Below are 19,833 nucleotides of genomic sequence, written 5' to 3' on the forward strand. Positions count from 1 at the left end.
TGACCTGCTTTCCCAAGTCTAATACAACTCTTGGGAAACCCCACTATGTATCAAGTTTATTATAAGTAACATACAGAAGTAAGAAGACATCAGGTTAAATAACAATGTTACAGAACTTTCACCACTGTTTACAGTAAACCAAAACACCAACCACTGAGTTTCTTGGACAGATATACATATATTTGGCTATATCTGCCTTTGTGCTAATTGAATTCTGTTTCATCGTGATGCTCTGAAACTGGGAGAAGTGAACAAAAGAATGCATAAAACTCATAATTCCCAGGCTCAAGATGTTTCTGAATACAGAACTGTCAATCAAAATTTAAACAAAAACCCAGTATTAGAACAGAAAAATGCTGATGTCAAACTCAATGTCTTATCTGATCAATTACACAGAAATAACAAACAGTTACAGCATGGAAAAACGTTTACCTGAGAGCTCTAGTGGTCTCTCAGTAGAATTATAGCAGCAGACAAGTGGAATTATTTTTTTTTAGAAAATATTTTATTGATCAAATTTCAACAAAAACACAACAATATAACCAACAGACCCCCGAGCACAAACCCCAGCCAACATGGCTTACACAAACAATGCCACCTTCCCCAACCACTCCTCCGTTGGTTCTCCTATCCTTACTCATCCTTCCCATGACTCCCCTTTGCCACCCAACTCTTCCCCTCTGCTGACAGCTTAGTTTTTCTCAAAGAAGGCGATGAACGGCTACCACCTCCGATCAAACCCCTGTAATGAACCCCTCAAGGCGAATTAATTTTTTCGAGCCTGAGAAACCCCGCCATGTCGCTAACCCACGCCCCTGATCTTGGAGGCTCAGAGTCTCTCCAACCTAGTAAGATCAGTCTCCGGGCCATCAGGGAGGCAAAAGCCAGGACGTCGGCCTCTCTCACCCCCTGGGCTCCCAGGTCTCCCGACACACCATACATCGCTACCTCTGGACTCGGCACCACTCTCACTTTTAAGACCTCTGCCATGAAGTCAGCAAACCCCTGCCAGAAACCCCTCCGCCTCGGACATGCCCAAAACATATGGACATGGTTTGCAGGTCCCCCGCACAGCGCCTAAACCTATCCTCCACCTCCTCAAAGAACCTGCTCATCCGGGCCACAGTCATATGTGCCCTGTGGACCACCTTAAACTGTATCAGGCAGAGCCTGGCGCTCGACAAGAATACATTAACTCTCCTCAGGGCCTCCTCCCATAACCTGGCCTCCAACTCCCCACCCAGCTCTTCTTGCCACTTTCTCCTTACCTCCCCTATCGGTGCTCTCTCCCACTCCATCAGCTCCTTATAGATCTGTGAGACCTCCCTCTCTCCTACCCCTGTTCTCGACACCACCTTATCCTGCAGCCACTGGGGCGGCAAGTGTGGGAAAGTCAAAACCTGCCTCCGCACAAAATCCCTCACCTGCAGATGCTGGAACCCATTCACCCCAGGCAACTCAAACCCCTCCTCTTGCTCCTCCAGGCTCAGGAAACCCTCATCAATAAAGAGATTCCCAAATCTCTCGATCCCACCCCCTGCCACCTCCAAAAACCCCCGTCCAGCCCCCCGGAGGGAACCGGTGGTTATCACATATCGGTGCCCACACCGACTCCCCCTCTAACTCCATGTGCTGCCTCCACTGTCCCCGCACCCTCAGGGCTGCCACTACTATCGGGCTTGTGGAGTACCGAGCCAGCGAGAACAGCAGAGGTGCTATTAACAATGCCCTCAGACATGTGTCCTTACATGATGCCGCCTCCACCCACCCTCATACCGACCCCTCCCCCACTACCCACTTCCTGACCATCGCAATATTCGCCGCTCAGTAGTAATTAATGAAATTCGGAAGAGCCTGCCATCCCCACCCCATGCCCCCGCTCCAGCAGCACCTTTTTCACCTGCGGGGTTTTACCCGCCCAAACAAATCCCGAGTTCTCTGCATTCACTTTTTTGAACAACACCTTGGGGATAAACATTGGGAGGCTCTGAAAAACAAACAAAAACCTTGTGGGGACTGTCATTTTAACGGTCTGAATCTGCCCCGCCAATGACAACGGGAGCGCATCACACCTCCGAAAGTCCCCCCCTCATCTGAACTACAAACCGAACCAAAATCAGTTAATGCAGCTGCTCCCATTCCTGTGCCACTTGGATACCCAAATATCAAAAGCTCCCTCCCACCACCTTGAACGGCATCTCACCCAATCTCTTCACCTGCCCCTCGCCTGGATCGCAAAGACATCACTCTTACCCATATTCACTTTGTATCCCGAAAACCAGCCGAATTCCTCTAATATCCCCATAATCCCACCAATCCTCAGCGGGTCCGATATGTATAGAAGTAGATCGTCTGCGAAGAGCAAGACCGTGTGCTCCACCCCCCCCTCCCGTACTATCCCCTGCCAGACCCTCTACGCTCTCAATGCCAATGGCTCTAAGTGGAATTATTATTTATTTGTTTAAAAATATTTTTATTCTCCTCCTTTTTCACATTTTCTCCCACATTTACACCCATCAACAATAAACAATAATCAGCAAGATATGTCAATCCCCATAATAACAACGATCCCATCCGCCCACCAACCCCCAAACATCAGCCCGCATGTTTACATAAACAAATGACAAAAAGGAATCAGGGATTACCCGTAGTCACCCTTAATCTACACAGCCCCCCCCCCCCCCCCCGCCCCCTACTATCCCCTGCCAGACCCTCGACGATCTCAATGCCAATGGCTCTAAGTGGAATTATTTTTAAGTGCATTTCTTTCAAATTCTGTAGTTATTCTACCCATACAAGTTAGACTTTCCAAACTTTATTAAAATGTTCATTCTGCAACATCTTAAATTAGCAGTTTATATACTTACATATAATGCAATCCAAGTATAGAATGACAACCCAAAATGTGTTCCAAGTTACCTTCAGAATCTATGTTTTCATAAGATAAGTCAACTTTACAAAATGTCTATGCATCAAGTCTCACCCTTTTAGGGGGTGTTTTAACCCCCCAAAAAACTGTTTAGTGTTTTGGTCAGGTAGGAGGTTAAAGTATTAAAAATCAGAATCCTGACCCAGATTCGTCCTCTTTCAGTTTTAATGAGTGGCAAGACAGGCAGTGATCCTGCTCTCGGGAGCTTGGCAGCTTAAATATTATGAGACTTCATGTGTTACTTATATACACAATTTTAAATTTAACTCTCAATGACCGTGTTTCTGAAGTCTCTGGGAATCTAGCAGTTACAGGGAGGTGAAGATTACAACGTATGAACTGTAATCCCGCCCTACCCAACTCCAAATTTCCATGTTAAAATCTCCACATCCCTGCTATTAGCTCTCCCCTGCCTTCTTGTGGATAAAAATGTTTATAGAATTTCAGAAATGTTATAGCACAGAGAATGGTAATTTAGCCCATCTTTGTGTGTACACACATCCCTCCTCCATGTCTCTGGTACAGTTGTACCCATTAGGCTTCAATCGTTCATTACATTATCAATAAGAGACATGTGTTTATTTACCTTATATTAAAAGTGTGATATTACTTCATGTGTAATGTATTATGGCAAAGGATGAACTTTTAAAATTGTTCATAGGATGTGGGCGCCGCAGACTGGGCCAGAATTTATTGCCCAAAGAGTGAAACACGTTGCTGTGGATCTGAAGTCACATGTAGGCCAGGCCAGGTAAGCATGGCAGATTTCCTTCTCTAAAGGACATTAATGAACCAGATGAATTTTTACGACAATCAACAATGGTTTCATGGTCATCATGAGACTTTTACTTCCAGATTTTTGTTAGAATTCAAATTTCACCATCTGCAGTGGGCTCCCAGAGCATTACTCTGGTTTACTGGTCCTGTGACAATACCACTATGCCTCTGCTTTCCCAGTATTTAGTATACATTGTGAAGTATTTAAGCTGCATCAGGACCAAAGTAAACATCAAAGACTGCATTGCAGAACCCAAGCTATTATCCATGAACAATATTCTCAGAAATCCACTAGTTTAAACAAAATCTTGATTTAAAGTGTTGTTAATATTTGTTTTATTAACATTGTAAAACATTGATGGCTAGACTAACGGAAAATATAATTTTACGGTACTCTTTTCCTCTCTCTTACTTATAGTTGTCAAGAAGGCTAAAGGACATGTAAAAGTGAAATTGCAACAACATTCTTGATTTCATCCTCTTCCTTCCCTATTCTTCACCCCAAAGAGATCACCAGTCTCCATTTGGTACCATCCACAGCAGAGATTCATGAGTGAGAATAAACTTCCTTCTCTGCCACACTCCAGTACTCAGTGTCTTACATCATCACACTGAATTTCAATTTTGAGTTTCTGGAGCCTTAAACTTCTGTGAAACACTTGAGGTTTCCGAACTGCTTTAAAAGGCCATTTCCTCGAGGGTACTTCCGGTTTCTACTGCAGCACAAATCTAGCACAACCCCTGTGGAATTTCAGGGCCTTGGAGGATTAAGTATTCTGTAATCTCAAATGTGCTGAGAAAGATCTATATTAATTATTTTCACAATGTGTACTTATTAATTCCTCATCCTGAAACAATTATGTTAGTTTCGGGGCAGAACTCAAATTATAGTATTTTAAAATAATATATCTCTCGCCACAGTAGCTGCCAGATCTGCTGACCATTTCCAACATTTTCTGTTTTTATTTGATTTTCAGAATGCAGTGTTTTTATACATTATCTTATTAACCAACCCTCTAATTCTACTATCTTAACACCCCATTCAACTCCCACTTCTATTGTAAGAATCTTTCATTGAGTGCAGACAGGTTCTTGCACTCTGCCAATGATGTTTTGTGATCTATCACTTGAGTATGGAAAAGAAAGTACTGTTATATGGATTACCCCCAAAATGTTTTGCCTTTCGCTTGTTTAACCTTAAATTCCACATAATTGAGTTCAGGAGCTATGGGGAATTAGAGGGACAGAAGAAAGGTCTTCAGAGTGCTATCACTTTGCAGGCAATTAATTCGTTCAAAATCATAGTTATTCACTCAAAACAATTGTGTCTCTCTCTCTTTGTGCATATTTCTGTGAAGTTCACGGGACTCGGACCAAATCCCAGAGGACAGAAGGTTAGAAAATGCCACTCTGATTTTCAAAAAAGTGGTGAGTGATGAAGAATCAGATTGTTTACCTGTAAGCTTTGCTTCTACTGTTGGAAAAATGTTTGAAAGTGTTAGGAAGGATAATGTATGGCAACATCTTAGGGGCATGCTCTAATCTTAGACAGTGAGCATGATTTTAGTAGTATATAGTTGACTAACTCACTGAACTTTTTGAGGAGATGATAGATTTAGTAGATAAGGAAAAGACAGTAGATGTTATTTACTTGGATATCAGGCAGACATTTGACACTGGTCACATAATAGGCTTTGTGTTATCTACATCCAAGAATAAAATTAATTGACAAATCATAGAATCCCTACAGGGCAGAAGGAGGCCATTCAGCCCATTGAGTCCACACCCACCCTCCAAAAGAGCACCCACCTAGTCCCACTCCCCCTGCCCTATACCCGTAACCTCAAATATGCTTTTCCTCAATTGCCCGAAGGCCATTCCCCCACACTGGAGGCAATGCTGAATTTTATTGTATCTGCCCACGTCAATAAGAGGCTTCCGAGGGTATGTAAAATAGGGTACAATTTCCAGGATCTCTCTGTAGGTCTTAATCAACAGAGAGAGGCGTTCTGTATGGGAGTTGGGCGTTTAACGAAAGACCCACTTTCTCATATGCTTTGAAGGAGGATTCAATGACCTGGAGCTCAGTTTCTCGTGAGAGCACACATGTGTCATCTGCATACTAAAGCTCCTGACTGGAGATTGGAGTGGTTTTGGTTTTGGATTGGAGGCAGCATAGGTTGTAGAGTTTCCCATCTGTTCTGTAGATTAATTCCATGCCCGTGGGTAATTTGCTGGAGTTAAGGTGCAGAACTGTAGGGAAAATGGAGAAGAGAGTTGGTGCAATGACATAGCTTTGTTTGACGCTTTTTTCATAGAGATTGGGGTTTTGATGGTTCCGTTGGTGAGCACTACAGCAGGAATGGCATCGTGGAGTAGGTGAGGATGGTGTCAAGTTTCTGACGGTAGCCAAAACTGAGGAGAATGCGCCATAAGCTTTAGTGGTTCAGAGTCAAAAGTTGTCTTGGGGGCAAAAAAGGCCAAACACAGTAATTGGTGTTGTTCCTTGAGCTTTTCAATTTACCATGCAAAGACAATCACAACTGTGGTGCTTCTCAATGGGCGAAAACAGCTCTACGACTCCGATGGAATTCCTCGACCACGGGTAGGAAGCAGTTTGAGTAGTATCCTAGCAATGGTCTTCCTTGTGGCAGACAGCTGGGAGACTCCTTTCTAGTTATTGCAGCGTTCCCCTGGCATGCTCTCTTCTTCCTAGATGAGGGATAGGAGATTGTGCCGCCGTGCCAAGAGAGTATCTTTGCCGTGTTTCAGAATTTCAGCAGGCATTTCATCTATTCCAGGGACTTTGTTGCTTTTCAGCTATCAAAATGCATTTTCAACTTCATTCCAGACAAGGGGAGCAGCAAGACTGAGTCAGGCAAGGTGCTAAGAATGGAGTTTAGGACGTTCCAGTCCAAGTCAAAGTCTTGGTTGAGGAGCTCTTCAAAATATTCTCAGTCAGCGGTGACTGCATCCCTGTCCTTGATGAGCTCCTCTCCACACTTGCTTCTCAGCAGGGTGGTCTTTGAATGCTTCACAGGGTGGTCTTTGAATGCTTCAGCCATAGATCACCTTGACAGCACTGAAGAAACCATGCATGTCTTTAGTGTGCGCAAGTTGTTGTATCTTCCATGTTCTTTCCACTCATTTGTTTTTGTGCCGCGGTTTTGTGCTGTACTGTTACCTTCAGCCGCATGTAGGACTCCCACTTTTTTCGAGCCATGGTAAAGTTTCCAATCAATTATGTTCATTCAGTCCAAATCTGGTTGGGGAAGTTGGAAACTAGATGCACATATTTTACTTAATACTAAATTTATTGAATGTAACTTTACAATGTCTGCCTCCACAATAACCAGCACCAAGTGTCCTAAATAATCAAATAAACAAATTAACTAATGATCAACCCCCTTTTAAACAGGTACTTTTGGGTTATTGTAACTAAATTAAAAAACTTTAGGAAACCTATCAAATTAAAATATCATTACCCAGGGTGGTGATGCACTCCAGTCCATGGTGCCCACCAGTCACAGGAGGCCTCACACTGTGTTCTCTCTCTAGGGACACCCAGGCACAGATGGATATAACTATGGAAGAGGGTCAGGCAGTTGGGTCGAACAATCCCCTCTGCCTGCTGCCTGGACCTGATTATGGCCACCTTGGCCAGGCCCAGGAGCAGTTTAACGTGTGGGGTCTTCCGTTCTGCCCACACCTCATCTGCACTGAGCAGGCCAATGATCAGGAGGGTGGAGCTGAAGTGCCAATACAAACTAAGGAACAGCCCCCTCAAATAATGAAATGAGATTGTAACCTCTCATAGTATACATACACATGGAACATGGACTCAAGGATACAGAAAATGCAGACAGCCTGCGACTCCGTGAAACTGTTTAATCTCTTGTTCCACCAGACCGCTGTGTGCAACGCCATCAATCTCTCTTTATACTCTTTTGATAAACAACCAAACTAATCAACAGTCCCTTAAAGGGGCACATGTTATAGATGCTTAATCAATCAAAGCCCTCCACCGCTATGTCCTTAAGCTTAATAACACAATTGACGTACCATTAACAGATTCCCTTCGCTAATCAAATTCTAATAAAAATTGAATGGTATGTTAAAGGTAACCAACTCTGAATATGTAAGCGTACGTTTGCTGTCCCAAATTCAGTGCTATGGAATGGTAGCATAATTGTTTCGGATTACCTATATGATGATTGAACAACATCACCTGCTTCAGTAAATAATATTTCCTATTTAAAAAGCTAGTCTCAGTTATAGTGACCATGAAACCATTGTCGATTGTTGTAAAATCCCATCTGGTTCACTAATGTTCTTTAGGGAAAGAAATCTTCCATCCTTACACGGTCTGGTGTACATGTAACTCCAGGCCGACAAGAATGTGGGTGACTCTTAATGCCCTCTGAATGGCCTAGCAAGTCACTCAGTTGTATCAAATTGGTATGGAGGAATCAAACCGGATAAAGCACCTGTCATCAGCCTAGGCACTGGAAGTGACAAGGCTCACAGTCCTTTCGATCCTGCAAAGTTCTCCTGACTAATATCTGGGAGCTTGTGGGAGAGCTGTCCACAGACAAGTCAAGCAACAGCCTGATATTGTACGGTATGAGTCCGTCAAAATGACTATGCCCCAGACACACTATCGCCATCCTAGAGGTGATCCATAAAATGTGGCAGCGGCACAGTGGTAAATATTTGGGAGAGAGAAGTCCTGGGAGTCCTCATATTGACTCCAGACCCTATGAAGTCTTATGGCATCAGGCCAAACACCAGGCAAGAAAACCTCCTGCTGATTATCACATACCATCAACATACCACAACAATCTGGCAATAGTACTGGACTTGTGCTCCAGAACTTGCTGCAACCCGAGTCAAGTTGTTTCAGTATATTTAAAATACTGGCACCTACCCAACAGTGTGAAAATTGGCCTGGTATGTCCTCTACACAAAAAACAAGACAAATCCAACCCAACCAATTAACGCCCATCAGTCTACTCTCGACCATCAGCAAAGTTATAGAAGGGGTTGTCAACAGTGCTACCAGGAGGCACTCACTCAGAAAGAACCTGCTCACTGACGCTCAGTTTGAAATCATAGAATTTACAGTGTCGAAGGAGGCCATTCGGCCCATCGAGTCTGCACCAGCCCTTGGAAAGAGCGCCCTACCCAAGGTCAACACCTCCAACCTATCCCCATAACCCAGTAACCCCACCCAACACTAAGGGCAATTTTGGACATTAAGGGCAATTTATCATGGCCAATCCACCTAACCTGCACATCTTTGGACTGTGGGAGGAAACCAGAGCACCCGGAGGAAACCCACGCACACACGGGGAGGATGTGCAGACTCCGCACAGACAGTGACCCAAGCCGGAATCGAACCTGGGACCCTGGTGCTGTGAAGCAATTGTGCTATCCACAATGCTACCGTGCTGCCCCTTTGCCCAGTTTGGGGTCTGCCAGGTTCTTTAACTCCCGACCTCATTACAGCCTTGATTCAAACGTGGACAAAAGAGCTGAACTCCAGAGGGGAGGTGAGAGTGACTGCCCTTATCATCAATACAACACTTGACCAAGTATGGCATGAAAATTGGAGTCAATGGGAATCATGGGGGAAACCCTCCGCTGGTTGGAGTCATACCTGGCACAAAGAAATAAGGTTGTGGAGGTTGGGGTCAATCATCTCAGTTCAAGGGCATCACTGCAGGAGATCCTCAGGATAGTGCTTCAGGCCCAAGCCCAGAATAGGTCACCAGCCTGAAGCCAGAGACTATAGCTTGAGGGGCACCACACCAATGTATGATAAGAGCATGGGGCCATCAGCACCACGTTCCCCTCCAGTCACATATCATTCTGACTTAGGCATAGATCCCTTGATCATCACTGGATCAAAATCATGGATATCCCTACCTAACAGCAGTCTGGGAGTAACTTCACTAAATCTTTCTCTTAGAAATTCCCGCATTTACTCTTATAATGGAAACTTCCCACTATGTCTTCCTCCAGGTGGTGCTATGGGAATTGAAGTTTGAAATTATTTTGTTCCAACACTGATCACAAAACTCCAATTTATCTTTACTTTTAAATCTTCGGATCAATTTGAAAGGATTCAAAAAAATAATGCAGGTACTTCGCGTACTGCTACTTTCTCACCAAATTAGAACATAGAATTCCGACAGTGCAGAAGGAGACCATTCAGCCCACCGAGTCAGCACCAAGTCTCCGAAAGAGCACCTGAACCTAGGCCCACTCCCCTACACCAGTAACCTCACCTAACATTTGGACTCTAAGGGGCAATTTAGCGTGGCCTAACCTGCACAACTTTGGACTTTGAGAAGAAACCGGAGCACCCGGAGGAAACTCACACAGATATGGGGAGAACGTACAAACTTCACACAGTCACCCAAGGCTGGAATCGGTCCTTGGCGCTGTGAAACAGCAGTGTTAACCATTGTGCTACCATGCAGTGAAGTAGAGAGAGATAATTCATGTGGGAGCGCATTTAATAACCAGTATAGACCAGATGGGCTAAATAGCTTTTTTCAATGCTGTAACTTTTATGTAGTTCCATGTTGAAAACTGCCAAGGCATATCCTGTACACAAAAAGCAGGATAAATCTAACCTAGCTAATTATTATCCCGTCTGCCTATTCTTGACCATCAGTAAAGTGATGGAAGGGGTCATCAACAGTGCTATCAAGCCACGCTTGCTGAGTTTAAAAACCTGCTCATCGACGCTCAGTTTGGATTCCGCTAGGGTCACCCAGCTCCGGGTCTCATTACAACCTTGGTTTAAACATGAACAAAAGATATGAACTCAGTTGAGGTGAGAGTGGCTACCCTTGACAGCAAGGCAGCATTTGACCAAGTATTGCATCAAAATTGGAATCAATGGGAATCGGAGAAAAACTCTACACTGTTTGGAGTCATATCTAGCACCAAAGAAGATGGTTGTCATTGTTGGAGGTCACTGATCTCAGTTCTAGGACACCACTGCAGGAGCTTCTCAGGGGAGTGTCCTGGGCCCTGTGGTGATATGCATCACTGTAAATACACAAGGGGTTAATGTAGATACACTAGGAATAAATAAACACTAGAGGGAGCACCAGAGACATCATGACACACAGACATTCAACCAATAGGTCAGTAAGATAGGACACGACCAATGTGCAGTCAAGACACACCCAGAGGTGACACGACGACAAGGGGGCTACCCATATAAAAGGACAGGTCACACATGCTCTCTCTCTTTCCATAGGCGACACTCAGAGACACAGAGGCAGATCAGGAAGCATCACACCCACCGCATGGATTATAGCAGACTGGTTAGTTAGATTGAGTTACTATAGCAAGATCAGCAGGAGAGTCGAACTCAAGTAGGAGAATTGTTAACTGTTCAATAAATGTGTTAAACCTATCTCCAAGTCGGAACCTTCCTTTGTCAGAGTATACATCAAGGAAGCAGCTTATGCTACATTAAGAAGCATAATACAACAAGCCCAACCATCTTAAGCTGCTTCATCCATGACCTCCCTTCCATCTTAAGGTCAGAAGTGGGGATGGTCGTTGATGATTGCACAATGTTCAGCACTATTTGCGCCTCCTCAGATACTGAAGTAGTCCATGTTCAAATATAGCAAAACCTGGACAATATCCAGGCTTGGGTTGACAAGTGGCAAGTAACATTCCTGCCACACAGGTTCCAGGAATGGGCATCTCCAACAAATGAGAATCTAACCATCACACCCCATAATATTAATTACCAAATCCCCTACTATCAACATCTGGGGGTTACCATTGACCAGAAATTGAACTAGACTAACCATATAAATACTGTGGCTACAGAGTAGGTTAGAGGCTAGGAATTCTGCAGCAAGCAACTCAGCTCCTGACTCCACAAATCCTATCTACCATCTAAAAGGCACAAGTCAGGAGCGTGACAAAATATTCTCTACTTGCTTGGATGATTGCAGCTCCAACAACACTCAAGAAGCTTGACACCATCCAGGACAAAGCAGCCTGCTTGATTGGCACCGACAAACATTCACTCACTCCACCAGTGATACACAGTGGCAGCAGTGTGTACAATCTATAACATACACTGCAGGAACTCATCAATGCTCTTAGGCAGCACCGTCCAAGCCTATGAATGCCAACATCTAGAAGAATAAGAGCAGCAGATACATGAACATCACCACCTGGAAGTTCCCCTCCAAATCACTCAGCATACTGACTTAGAAGTATATCGTCGTTCCTTCACTGTCACTCCCTCGCCAACAGCACTGTGGGTGTACCAAAACCACATGGATTGTAGTGGTTCAATTAGGCAGCTCACCATCAACTTCTCAAGGCCAATTAGGGTTTGGCAAGAATTGCTGGCCCAGCCAGAGATGGCCACATCATATGAATGAATTTTCAAAAATTATAATGAAGTATTTTAAAGCATACTAACTAATCTATTGATACGAAGATAGCTTTACTTTACGAGCAGAGAATATTTAAATGCATGGAATGTGGTTTCATAAATGTTCTATCCTTAGCACTATTGCTGACAGCTTTGTCATAATATGCACATCATGAGTTAAAAGCAGGCAGTGACAGGCACCCAGGTGAGCCAATCAACATACAGAACAGAACACGACCAATCACCAGACAGAACGCCAGAGGGGGGCTTCCAACTATAAAACACACGAGGCATCAGCACTCTGCCTCTTTCCACTGGTGACAACTGTAGTGACAGTCACGGTGTACAAATCAATCAACACCTTCTACACATGGATCAGAGCTAGCCTGGTCTAGATAGTTAATGTTAGTTTACTTAGAGTAGTAGAGAGTCAACCCACAGGCAGCTGTGTGCTTCGTTACTGAAGTTCAATAAATCTTATTGAACTAACGCCTACGTTTGGTGTATGCTTGATAATTTAACTGCATCGTGTTGCAGTCCGTGTTACCCCAGAGTGAATAACACGACAAGCTTAATGTTTCCTGAAAAGCTAGGTCAAACAACAGCTGTACTTTGAATCAGCTTTGGTTTTTCTGATGGCTTCAGTGAACATTCAACGCTGTCGGTGAGTTTTGACTTTTCAAATTAAACCATCGACCGTTGGTTGTACCTTGAGGTCCATTATTGACATGTTCACAAAAGGTACTTTTCAGTTTGTACTGAAAAGTGGGAACAGAGATGCGTCACAATTATTTACCTGGTTTCAGTGTAAGATATTACCAGTACATTTCTTGGTATTAGCCCAATTCAAAGGAACATAGGAATAGCAGTAGGCTATTCAGCTCACAAGAATTAAAAGCAACGTTAGACCATTCAGCCCCCAAGCCTGCGGCGCCATTCGATAAGACCATGGCTGATCAGATTGTGGCCTCAATTCCACTTTCCTGCCTGCCCCCATAACTCTCAACTTCCTTGTTGATCAAAAATCTATCTAACTTAGTCTTGAATATATTCAATGCCCCAATCTCTCTGTTCTCTGGGAAAGAGAATTCCACAGACTAATTACCCTGAGAGAAAAAATTCCCCTCATCTAAGTCTTACATTGAATACCCTAATGTTTGCCTCATTGAGCATATTCCATCATTCAATTAAATCACGGCTAACCTGTACTGCAACTGCATTTAACAATATTAAAATACATGGACCCACAAAAAAAAATCACTCAAACATGAGTTTACAGCCTTGCAGCTGATCATGTTCATGTCAGGTTTTTCCATTAGCAAATTTTCTTTTGCTTCCAATATTATTTTCCTTTAAAGGTGCAAAGTTCTCTGCCTCGGCAAACTTTCTATCCATGGTGACCCATTTTCTCATACACTGCGAAGCAGACAACCATTTACAATTCAGGTGGTCATTCCGCCCACTGTGTCTATGCTGGCTCTCCGTGGAGCAATCCAGTCAAATCCCCATTCTTCCTTCAAATGCTCATCCAATTTCCTTTTGAAGTTATTGATTGTTTTTGCTTCTACCACTCTCGTGGACAGCAGGTTCCAGGTCATTACCACTTTCTATCTTTAAAAAAAATTATTCCTCACATCCGCCCTGTATCTTTTGCGCAAAACTTTAAAAATGTGTTCACTAGTCCTTGTACAATCAGCTAATGAAAACAGTTCTTCCTTATCTACCTTATCCAAATCAATCATCTTATTGCACACGTCTATAGCATCTTCCCTCAATCTCCTTTGCTCCAAAGAAAAAAAAATACTAACTTCTCTAATCTAAACTTGCAACTAAATCCTCCCATCACTTGACCCTCTCAAGAGCTCTCGCATCCTTCCTAAAGTGTGGCAACCAGAACTGGATGCAGTATTCTAGCTGTGGTCTAATCACATCTCTAAAATGGATCATGATAGCTTCCCTGCTTTTGGACTCAATGCCACTATTTATAAAGCCCAAGATCCCATATGCTTTGCTAACCACTCTCTCCTGCCACCTTCAAAAATCAGTGTACATTCACCCCAAGTCCCTTTGTCCCTGCACACTCTTTAGAATTATGTCATTATATATTGCCTCTCCCTACTTCTTCTGCCAAAATGCATCAACTCACACACTTCTCAGTATGAAATTCCTTCGGCCCATTTGATTAGCCTATATTCTATCTCGTATAGGCTATATAGTTGATAGTATCATCCACACTCTGCCATTCCTTCAAGCTTGGTATCATTGGTAAATTTCTAAATTTTACTCTGTATTTTTATATAGAAGTCATTTGTATGTCAAACAAAGTAATCGACCGAGCATTGACCTTTGGTGAACATTGCTTTCCATCATCCTCCAGTCTGAAAAAAGCAGCGTAATACAACTCGCTGTTTTCTGTCCTTAAGCCAGCTATTTTATTCAAGCTGACACTAATTCATGAGCCACAATTTTGTTAACCAGCCTGTGTGCCACTTTGTTAATTACTTTCATAAAGTCCACATAGATTGCATTCCCTTTATCAGCCTTCTCTGTTACTTCATCAAAAAACTCAATTAGATTAGTCAAATATGATTTGCCATTTACAAATCCTTGCTGAATCTCCTGAATGAACCGGTTGATTTTTTCACCAATCATTGTTACCAATCACTGATTTTAGTTCTTACATCCCTTTTGGAATTATCTCCACACCCCAGCGTTTTGACAAAAAGGATTTTGCAATAGGTTTGAGACACCTCCTCAAATGCCCATTTTTCAAAAAATCTCAATTTTCCTGAAAACATTTTTTTTTTTAATAAACTTAAATTTTTACAAGCCAGCTTGCCTCTAACATGTCTATTCTAATTATCCTTTAATATTACATACACATCTAAACATTCATAAGTTTTATCTTAGTTAATGGGTTGGGAGAGTTTGTCCACAACTGACATTGAACTAATTTGATACCAATATTACTCTCTACACCCTCTTCAACAAAGAAAGGTGCTATATTAAGATACTCTTAAGACCATAAGACATAGGAGCGGAAGTAAGGCCATTCGGCCCATCGAGTCCACTCCACCATTCAATCATGGCTGATTTCAACTCCATTTACCCGCTCTCTCACCATAGCCCTTAATTCCTCGAGAAATCAAGAGTTTATCAACTTCTGTCTTAAAGACACTCAACGTCCCGGCCTCCACCGCCCTCTGTGGCAATGAATTCCACAGACCCACCACTCTCTGGCTGAAGAAATTTCTCCTCATCTCTGTTCTAAAGTGACTTCCTTTTTTTCTAAGGCTGTGCCCCCGGGTCCTAGTCTCCCCTGCTAATGGAAACAACTTCCCTACGTCCACCCTATCTAAGCCATTCATTATCTTGTAAGTTTCTATTAGATCTCCCCTCAACCTCCTAAACTCCAATGAATATAATCCCAGGATCCTCAGACGTTCATCGTATGTTAGGCCTACCAATCCTGGGATCATCCGTGTGAATCTCCGCTGGACCCGCTCCAGTGCCAGTATGTCCTTCCTGAGGTGCGGGGCCCAAAATTGCTCACAGTATTCTAAATGGGGCCTAACCAATGCTTAAAGCTTCAGAAGTACATCCCTGCTTTTATATTCCAAGCCTCTTGAGATAAATGACAACATTGCATTTGCTTTCTTAATTACGGACTCAACCTCAACCTTTAGAGAATCCTGGACTAGGACTCCCAAGTCCCTTTGCACTTCAGCATTATGAATTTTGTCACCATTTAGAAAATAGTCCATGCCTCTATTCTTTTTTCCAAAGTGCAAGACCTCGCACTTGCCCACATTGAATTTCATCAGTCATTTCTTGGATCACTCTCCTAAACTGTCTAAATCTTTCTGCAGCCTCCCCACCTCCTCCATACTACCTGCCCCTCCACCTATCTTTGTATCATCGGCAAACGTAGCCAGAATGCCCCCAGTCCCGTCATCTAGATCGTTAATATATAAAGAGAACAGCTGTGGCCCCAACACTGAACTCTGCTAACACCACTCGTCACCGGTTACCATTCCGAAAAAGAACCTTTTATCCCAACTCTCTGCCTTCTGCCTGACAGTCAATCGTCAATCCATGTTAGTACCTTGCCTCGAATACCATGGGCCCTTATTTTACTCAGCAGTCTCCCGTGAGGCACCTTATCAAAGGCCTTTTGGAAGTCAAGATAAATAACATCCATTGGCTCTCCTTGGTCTAACCTATTTGGTATCTCTTCAAAGAACTCTAACAGGTTTGTCAGGCACGACCTCCCCTTACTAAATCCATGCTGACTTGTCCTAATCCGACCCCTGCACTTCCAAGGATTTAGAAATCTCATCCTTAACAATGGATTCTAGAATCTTGCCAACAACCGAGGTTAGGCTAATTGGCCTATAATTTTCCACCTTTTTCCTTGTTCCCTTCTTGAACAGGGGGGTTACAACAGCGATTTTCCAATCCTCTGGGACTTTCCCTGACTCCAGTGACTTTTGAAAGATCATAACGAACGCCTCCACTATTTCTTCAGCTGTCTCCTTTAGAACTCTAGGATGTAGCCCATCTGGGCCCGGAGATTTATCAATTTTTAGACCTCTTAGTTTCTCTCGCACTTTCTCCTTTGTGATGGCTACCATATTCAACTCTGCCCCCTGACTCTCCGGAATTGTTGGGATATTACTCATGTCTTCTACTGTGAAGACTGACGCAAAGTACTTATTTAGTTCCTCAGCTATTTCCTGGTCTCCCATCACTAGATTACCAGCATCATTTTGGAGCGGCCCAATGTCTACTTTTGCCTCCCGTTTGTTTTTAATGTATTTAAAGAAACTTTTACTATCATTCCTAATGTTACTGGCTAGCCTACCTTCATAATTGATCCTCTCTTTCCTTATTTCTCTCTTTGTTATCCTCTGTTTTTTTTTTGTAGCCTTCACAATCTTCTGACTTCCCACTACTCTTTGCCACATTATAGGCTCTCTCTTTTGCTTTGATGCATTCCCTAACTTCCTTTGTCAGCCATGGCTGCCTAATCCGCCCTCTGATAACCTTTCTTTTCTTTGGGATGAACCTCTGTACTGTGTCCTCAATTACTCCCAGAAACCCCTGCCATTGCTGTTCTACTGTCTTTCCCACTAGGCTCTGCTCCCAGTCGATTTTCGTCAGTTCCTCCCTCATGCCCCTGTAGTTACCTTTATTTAACTGTAACACCTTTACATCTGATTCTACCTTCTTTCTTTCAAATTGCAGACTGAATTCTACCATATTATGATCACTGCCTCCTAAGTGTTCCCTTACTTTAAGATCTTTAATCAAGTCTGGCTCATTACATAACACTAAGTCCAGAATGGCCTGTCCCCTCGTGGGCTCCATCACAAGCTGTTCCAAAAAACCCTCCTGTAAACATTCAATGAATTCCCTTTCCTTGGGTCCACTGGCAGCATTATTTACCCAGTCCACCTGCATATTGAAGTCCCCCATGATCACTGTGACCTTGCCTTTCTGACATGCACTTTCTATTTCGTGGTGCATTTTGTGCCCCTGGTCCTGACCACTGTTAGGAGGCCTGTACATAACTCCCATTATGTTTTTTTTTGCCTTTGTGGTTCCTCAACTCTACCCACACAGACTCCACATCATCTGACCCTATGTTGTTTGGTGCTATTGATTTAATTTCATTCCTAATTAACAAGGCAACCCCGCCCCCTCTGCCCACCTCTCTGTCTTTTCGATAGGTTGAGAATCCCTGGATGATTAAATGCCAGTCCTAAACCCCCTGCAACCATGTCTCTGTGATGCCTACCACATCATACCTGCCAGTCACAATCTGGGCCACAAGCTCATCTACCTTGTTCCGTGCACTGCGCGCATTTAAATATAGCACCTTTAATTCTCTATTGACCGTCCCTTTTTGTTTTCTTAGTGGGGTGGACCTTGGTTTACTGAGCCTTTCCATACACTGTGTCATATTTTGTGGGATGGGGACTATCGTAACCTCTCCTGAGTTCTGTCTTTTCGTGCTTTTTTGTATTCCTAAGCAGCTACGCTTCCCACTGATTACTTCACCTCTTGGTTCCCCAACTTTCCCTTCCCCCCCCCCCAATCTCTAGTTTAAAGTCCTATTGACCACCCTATTTACTCTTTTCGCCAGAACACTGATCCCAGCTCGGTTCAGGTGGAGACCATCCCAACGGTATACGTCCCCCCTGTCCCAAAACTGATGCCAGTGTCCCATGAAAAGGAACCCCTCTTTCCCACACCACTCTTTCAGCCACGTGTTAACTTCCCTTATTCTTGCCTCCCTATGCCAATTTGAACGTGGCTCGGGCAGTAATCCGGAGATTATGACCCTTGAGGACCTGTTTTTTAATTTGAATCCTAGCTCTTTATAATCTCTGAACAGGTCCTCTTTTCTAGACTTGCCTATGTTGTTGGTACAACAACTGGATCCTCCCCCTCCCTCTCCAGTGTCCTTTCAAGCCGGTCAGAGATGTTCCGCTCCCTAGCACCGGGCAGGCAACATACCATGCGGGACTCTTTATCCTGCTCACAAAGGATACGATCTATCCCCCTGATAATAGAATCCCCTACAACTACAGCTTGCCTATTTACTCCCTCCCCTTGAATGGCCTGCTGAACCATGGTGCCTTGGTCAGCTGACTCATCCTTCCTGCAGCCCTGTTCGCCATCCACACAGGGAGCAAGTGCTTCGTACCAGTTGGACAGGGTCAAGGGCTGAGGCTCCCGAGTTCCTGACTGCTGGTTCCCTTTACCTGCCTGACTTGCAGTCACACCCTGCTGTCCCTGGCCACTGGCAGGATTTAAACTACTTACTCTGACAGATGTGACTGCCTCCTGAAACACAGTGTCCAGGTAAGTCTCCCCCTCCCGGATGTGCCTCAGTGTTTGAAGCTCAGACTCCAGCTCATCAACTCTGAGCCGGAGCTCTTCGAGCAGCCAACACTTACTGCAGATGTGGTCGCTGCAGCTCGCAATGGGATCTGCCAGCTCCCACATCAAGCAGCTCAAGCACATCACCTGACCAGCCATCACTAATTAATTAATTAGTTTAATTTAAGTTTACGAGTTTAGCTGTGTTCTTTTTAAAATTTGGAGCAGATTTGCTATCAACCAATCAGATCACAGCTTCCCTCTGAGGTCACTTTTGGGGAAAAAAACTGGAAAACAGGAAGTTACCGTTAGGTTTTTATACTCACAGAGACTGCTCCTCCTCCTCCGAACGTCTCCCAAAATTAGGCCCGAAGAGAGAGAACAAAACAGTCGGGGAAAAAGCACCTTCTCCCACTCTTCACCGAATTACCTCACTGCACCAAATTACCAAATTCTCACTCTGCCTGTGTCTCACTCACTTAGGCTGTGTCTCCTTGACCAGCACAATGCTTACTAAGTGCGCTTTCTGTCTGTCTTTTATACAGACTTTAGGATGACTCACACTAAAACTTCAAAGAGAAGAATACACTGTGTACCTTTGTGCCCCTTAACAGGTCTCAGGTGACTGCCAGATAACTGCCTCTCAGCAATTAGGGTGGGGGCAGCTTCAGCCAATCAGACACTAATCTACACTGCACTTTTAACTGAAAAACAGCACAATTAGATTAACCACTTACCTTTCCTGATTACCTCACTGCACCAAATTACCAAATTCTCACTCTGTCTGTGTCTCACTCACTCAGGCTGTGTCTCCTTG

General features: G+C 43.8%; 2 protein-coding genes across 8 annotated transcripts in view; one reads left to right on the plus strand and one right to left on the minus strand.

The window, feature by feature from the left end:
• The window catches only part of LOC140399163 (nuclear receptor subfamily 6 group A member 1), a 684,364-nt gene that overhangs the window by 491,747 nt on the left and 172,784 nt on the right, over positions 1 to 19,833 (minus strand). The window lies entirely within an intron of this gene.
• Positions 1 to 19,833, plus strand: part of LOC140399164 (uncharacterized) — a 244,819-nt gene that overhangs the window by 46,209 nt on the left and 178,777 nt on the right. For 5 of the 6 annotated variants that reach the window (XR_011937651.1, XR_011937650.1, XR_011937652.1 and 2 more), the window contains exons 2-3: positions 3,591 to 3,680; positions 5,065 to 5,134. Coding sequence is in view for 2 of the 6 variants with exons in the window: in XM_072488440.1 (XP_072344541.1) it covers positions 3,591 to 3,680; positions 5,065 to 5,134 (160 nt within the window). In the remaining 4 variants the exon portion in view is untranslated. The remainder of the gene's footprint in view (positions 1 to 3,590; positions 3,681 to 5,064; positions 5,135 to 19,833) is intronic. The other variant, XR_011937653.1, reaches the window with a different exon arrangement.

The sequence above is a fragment of the Scyliorhinus torazame genome, chromosome 22 (genome assembly GCF_047496885.1).
Source record: "Scyliorhinus torazame isolate Kashiwa2021f chromosome 22, sScyTor2.1, whole genome shotgun sequence".
NCBI lineage: Eukaryota > Metazoa > Chordata > Chondrichthyes > Carcharhiniformes > Scyliorhinidae > Scyliorhinus > Scyliorhinus torazame.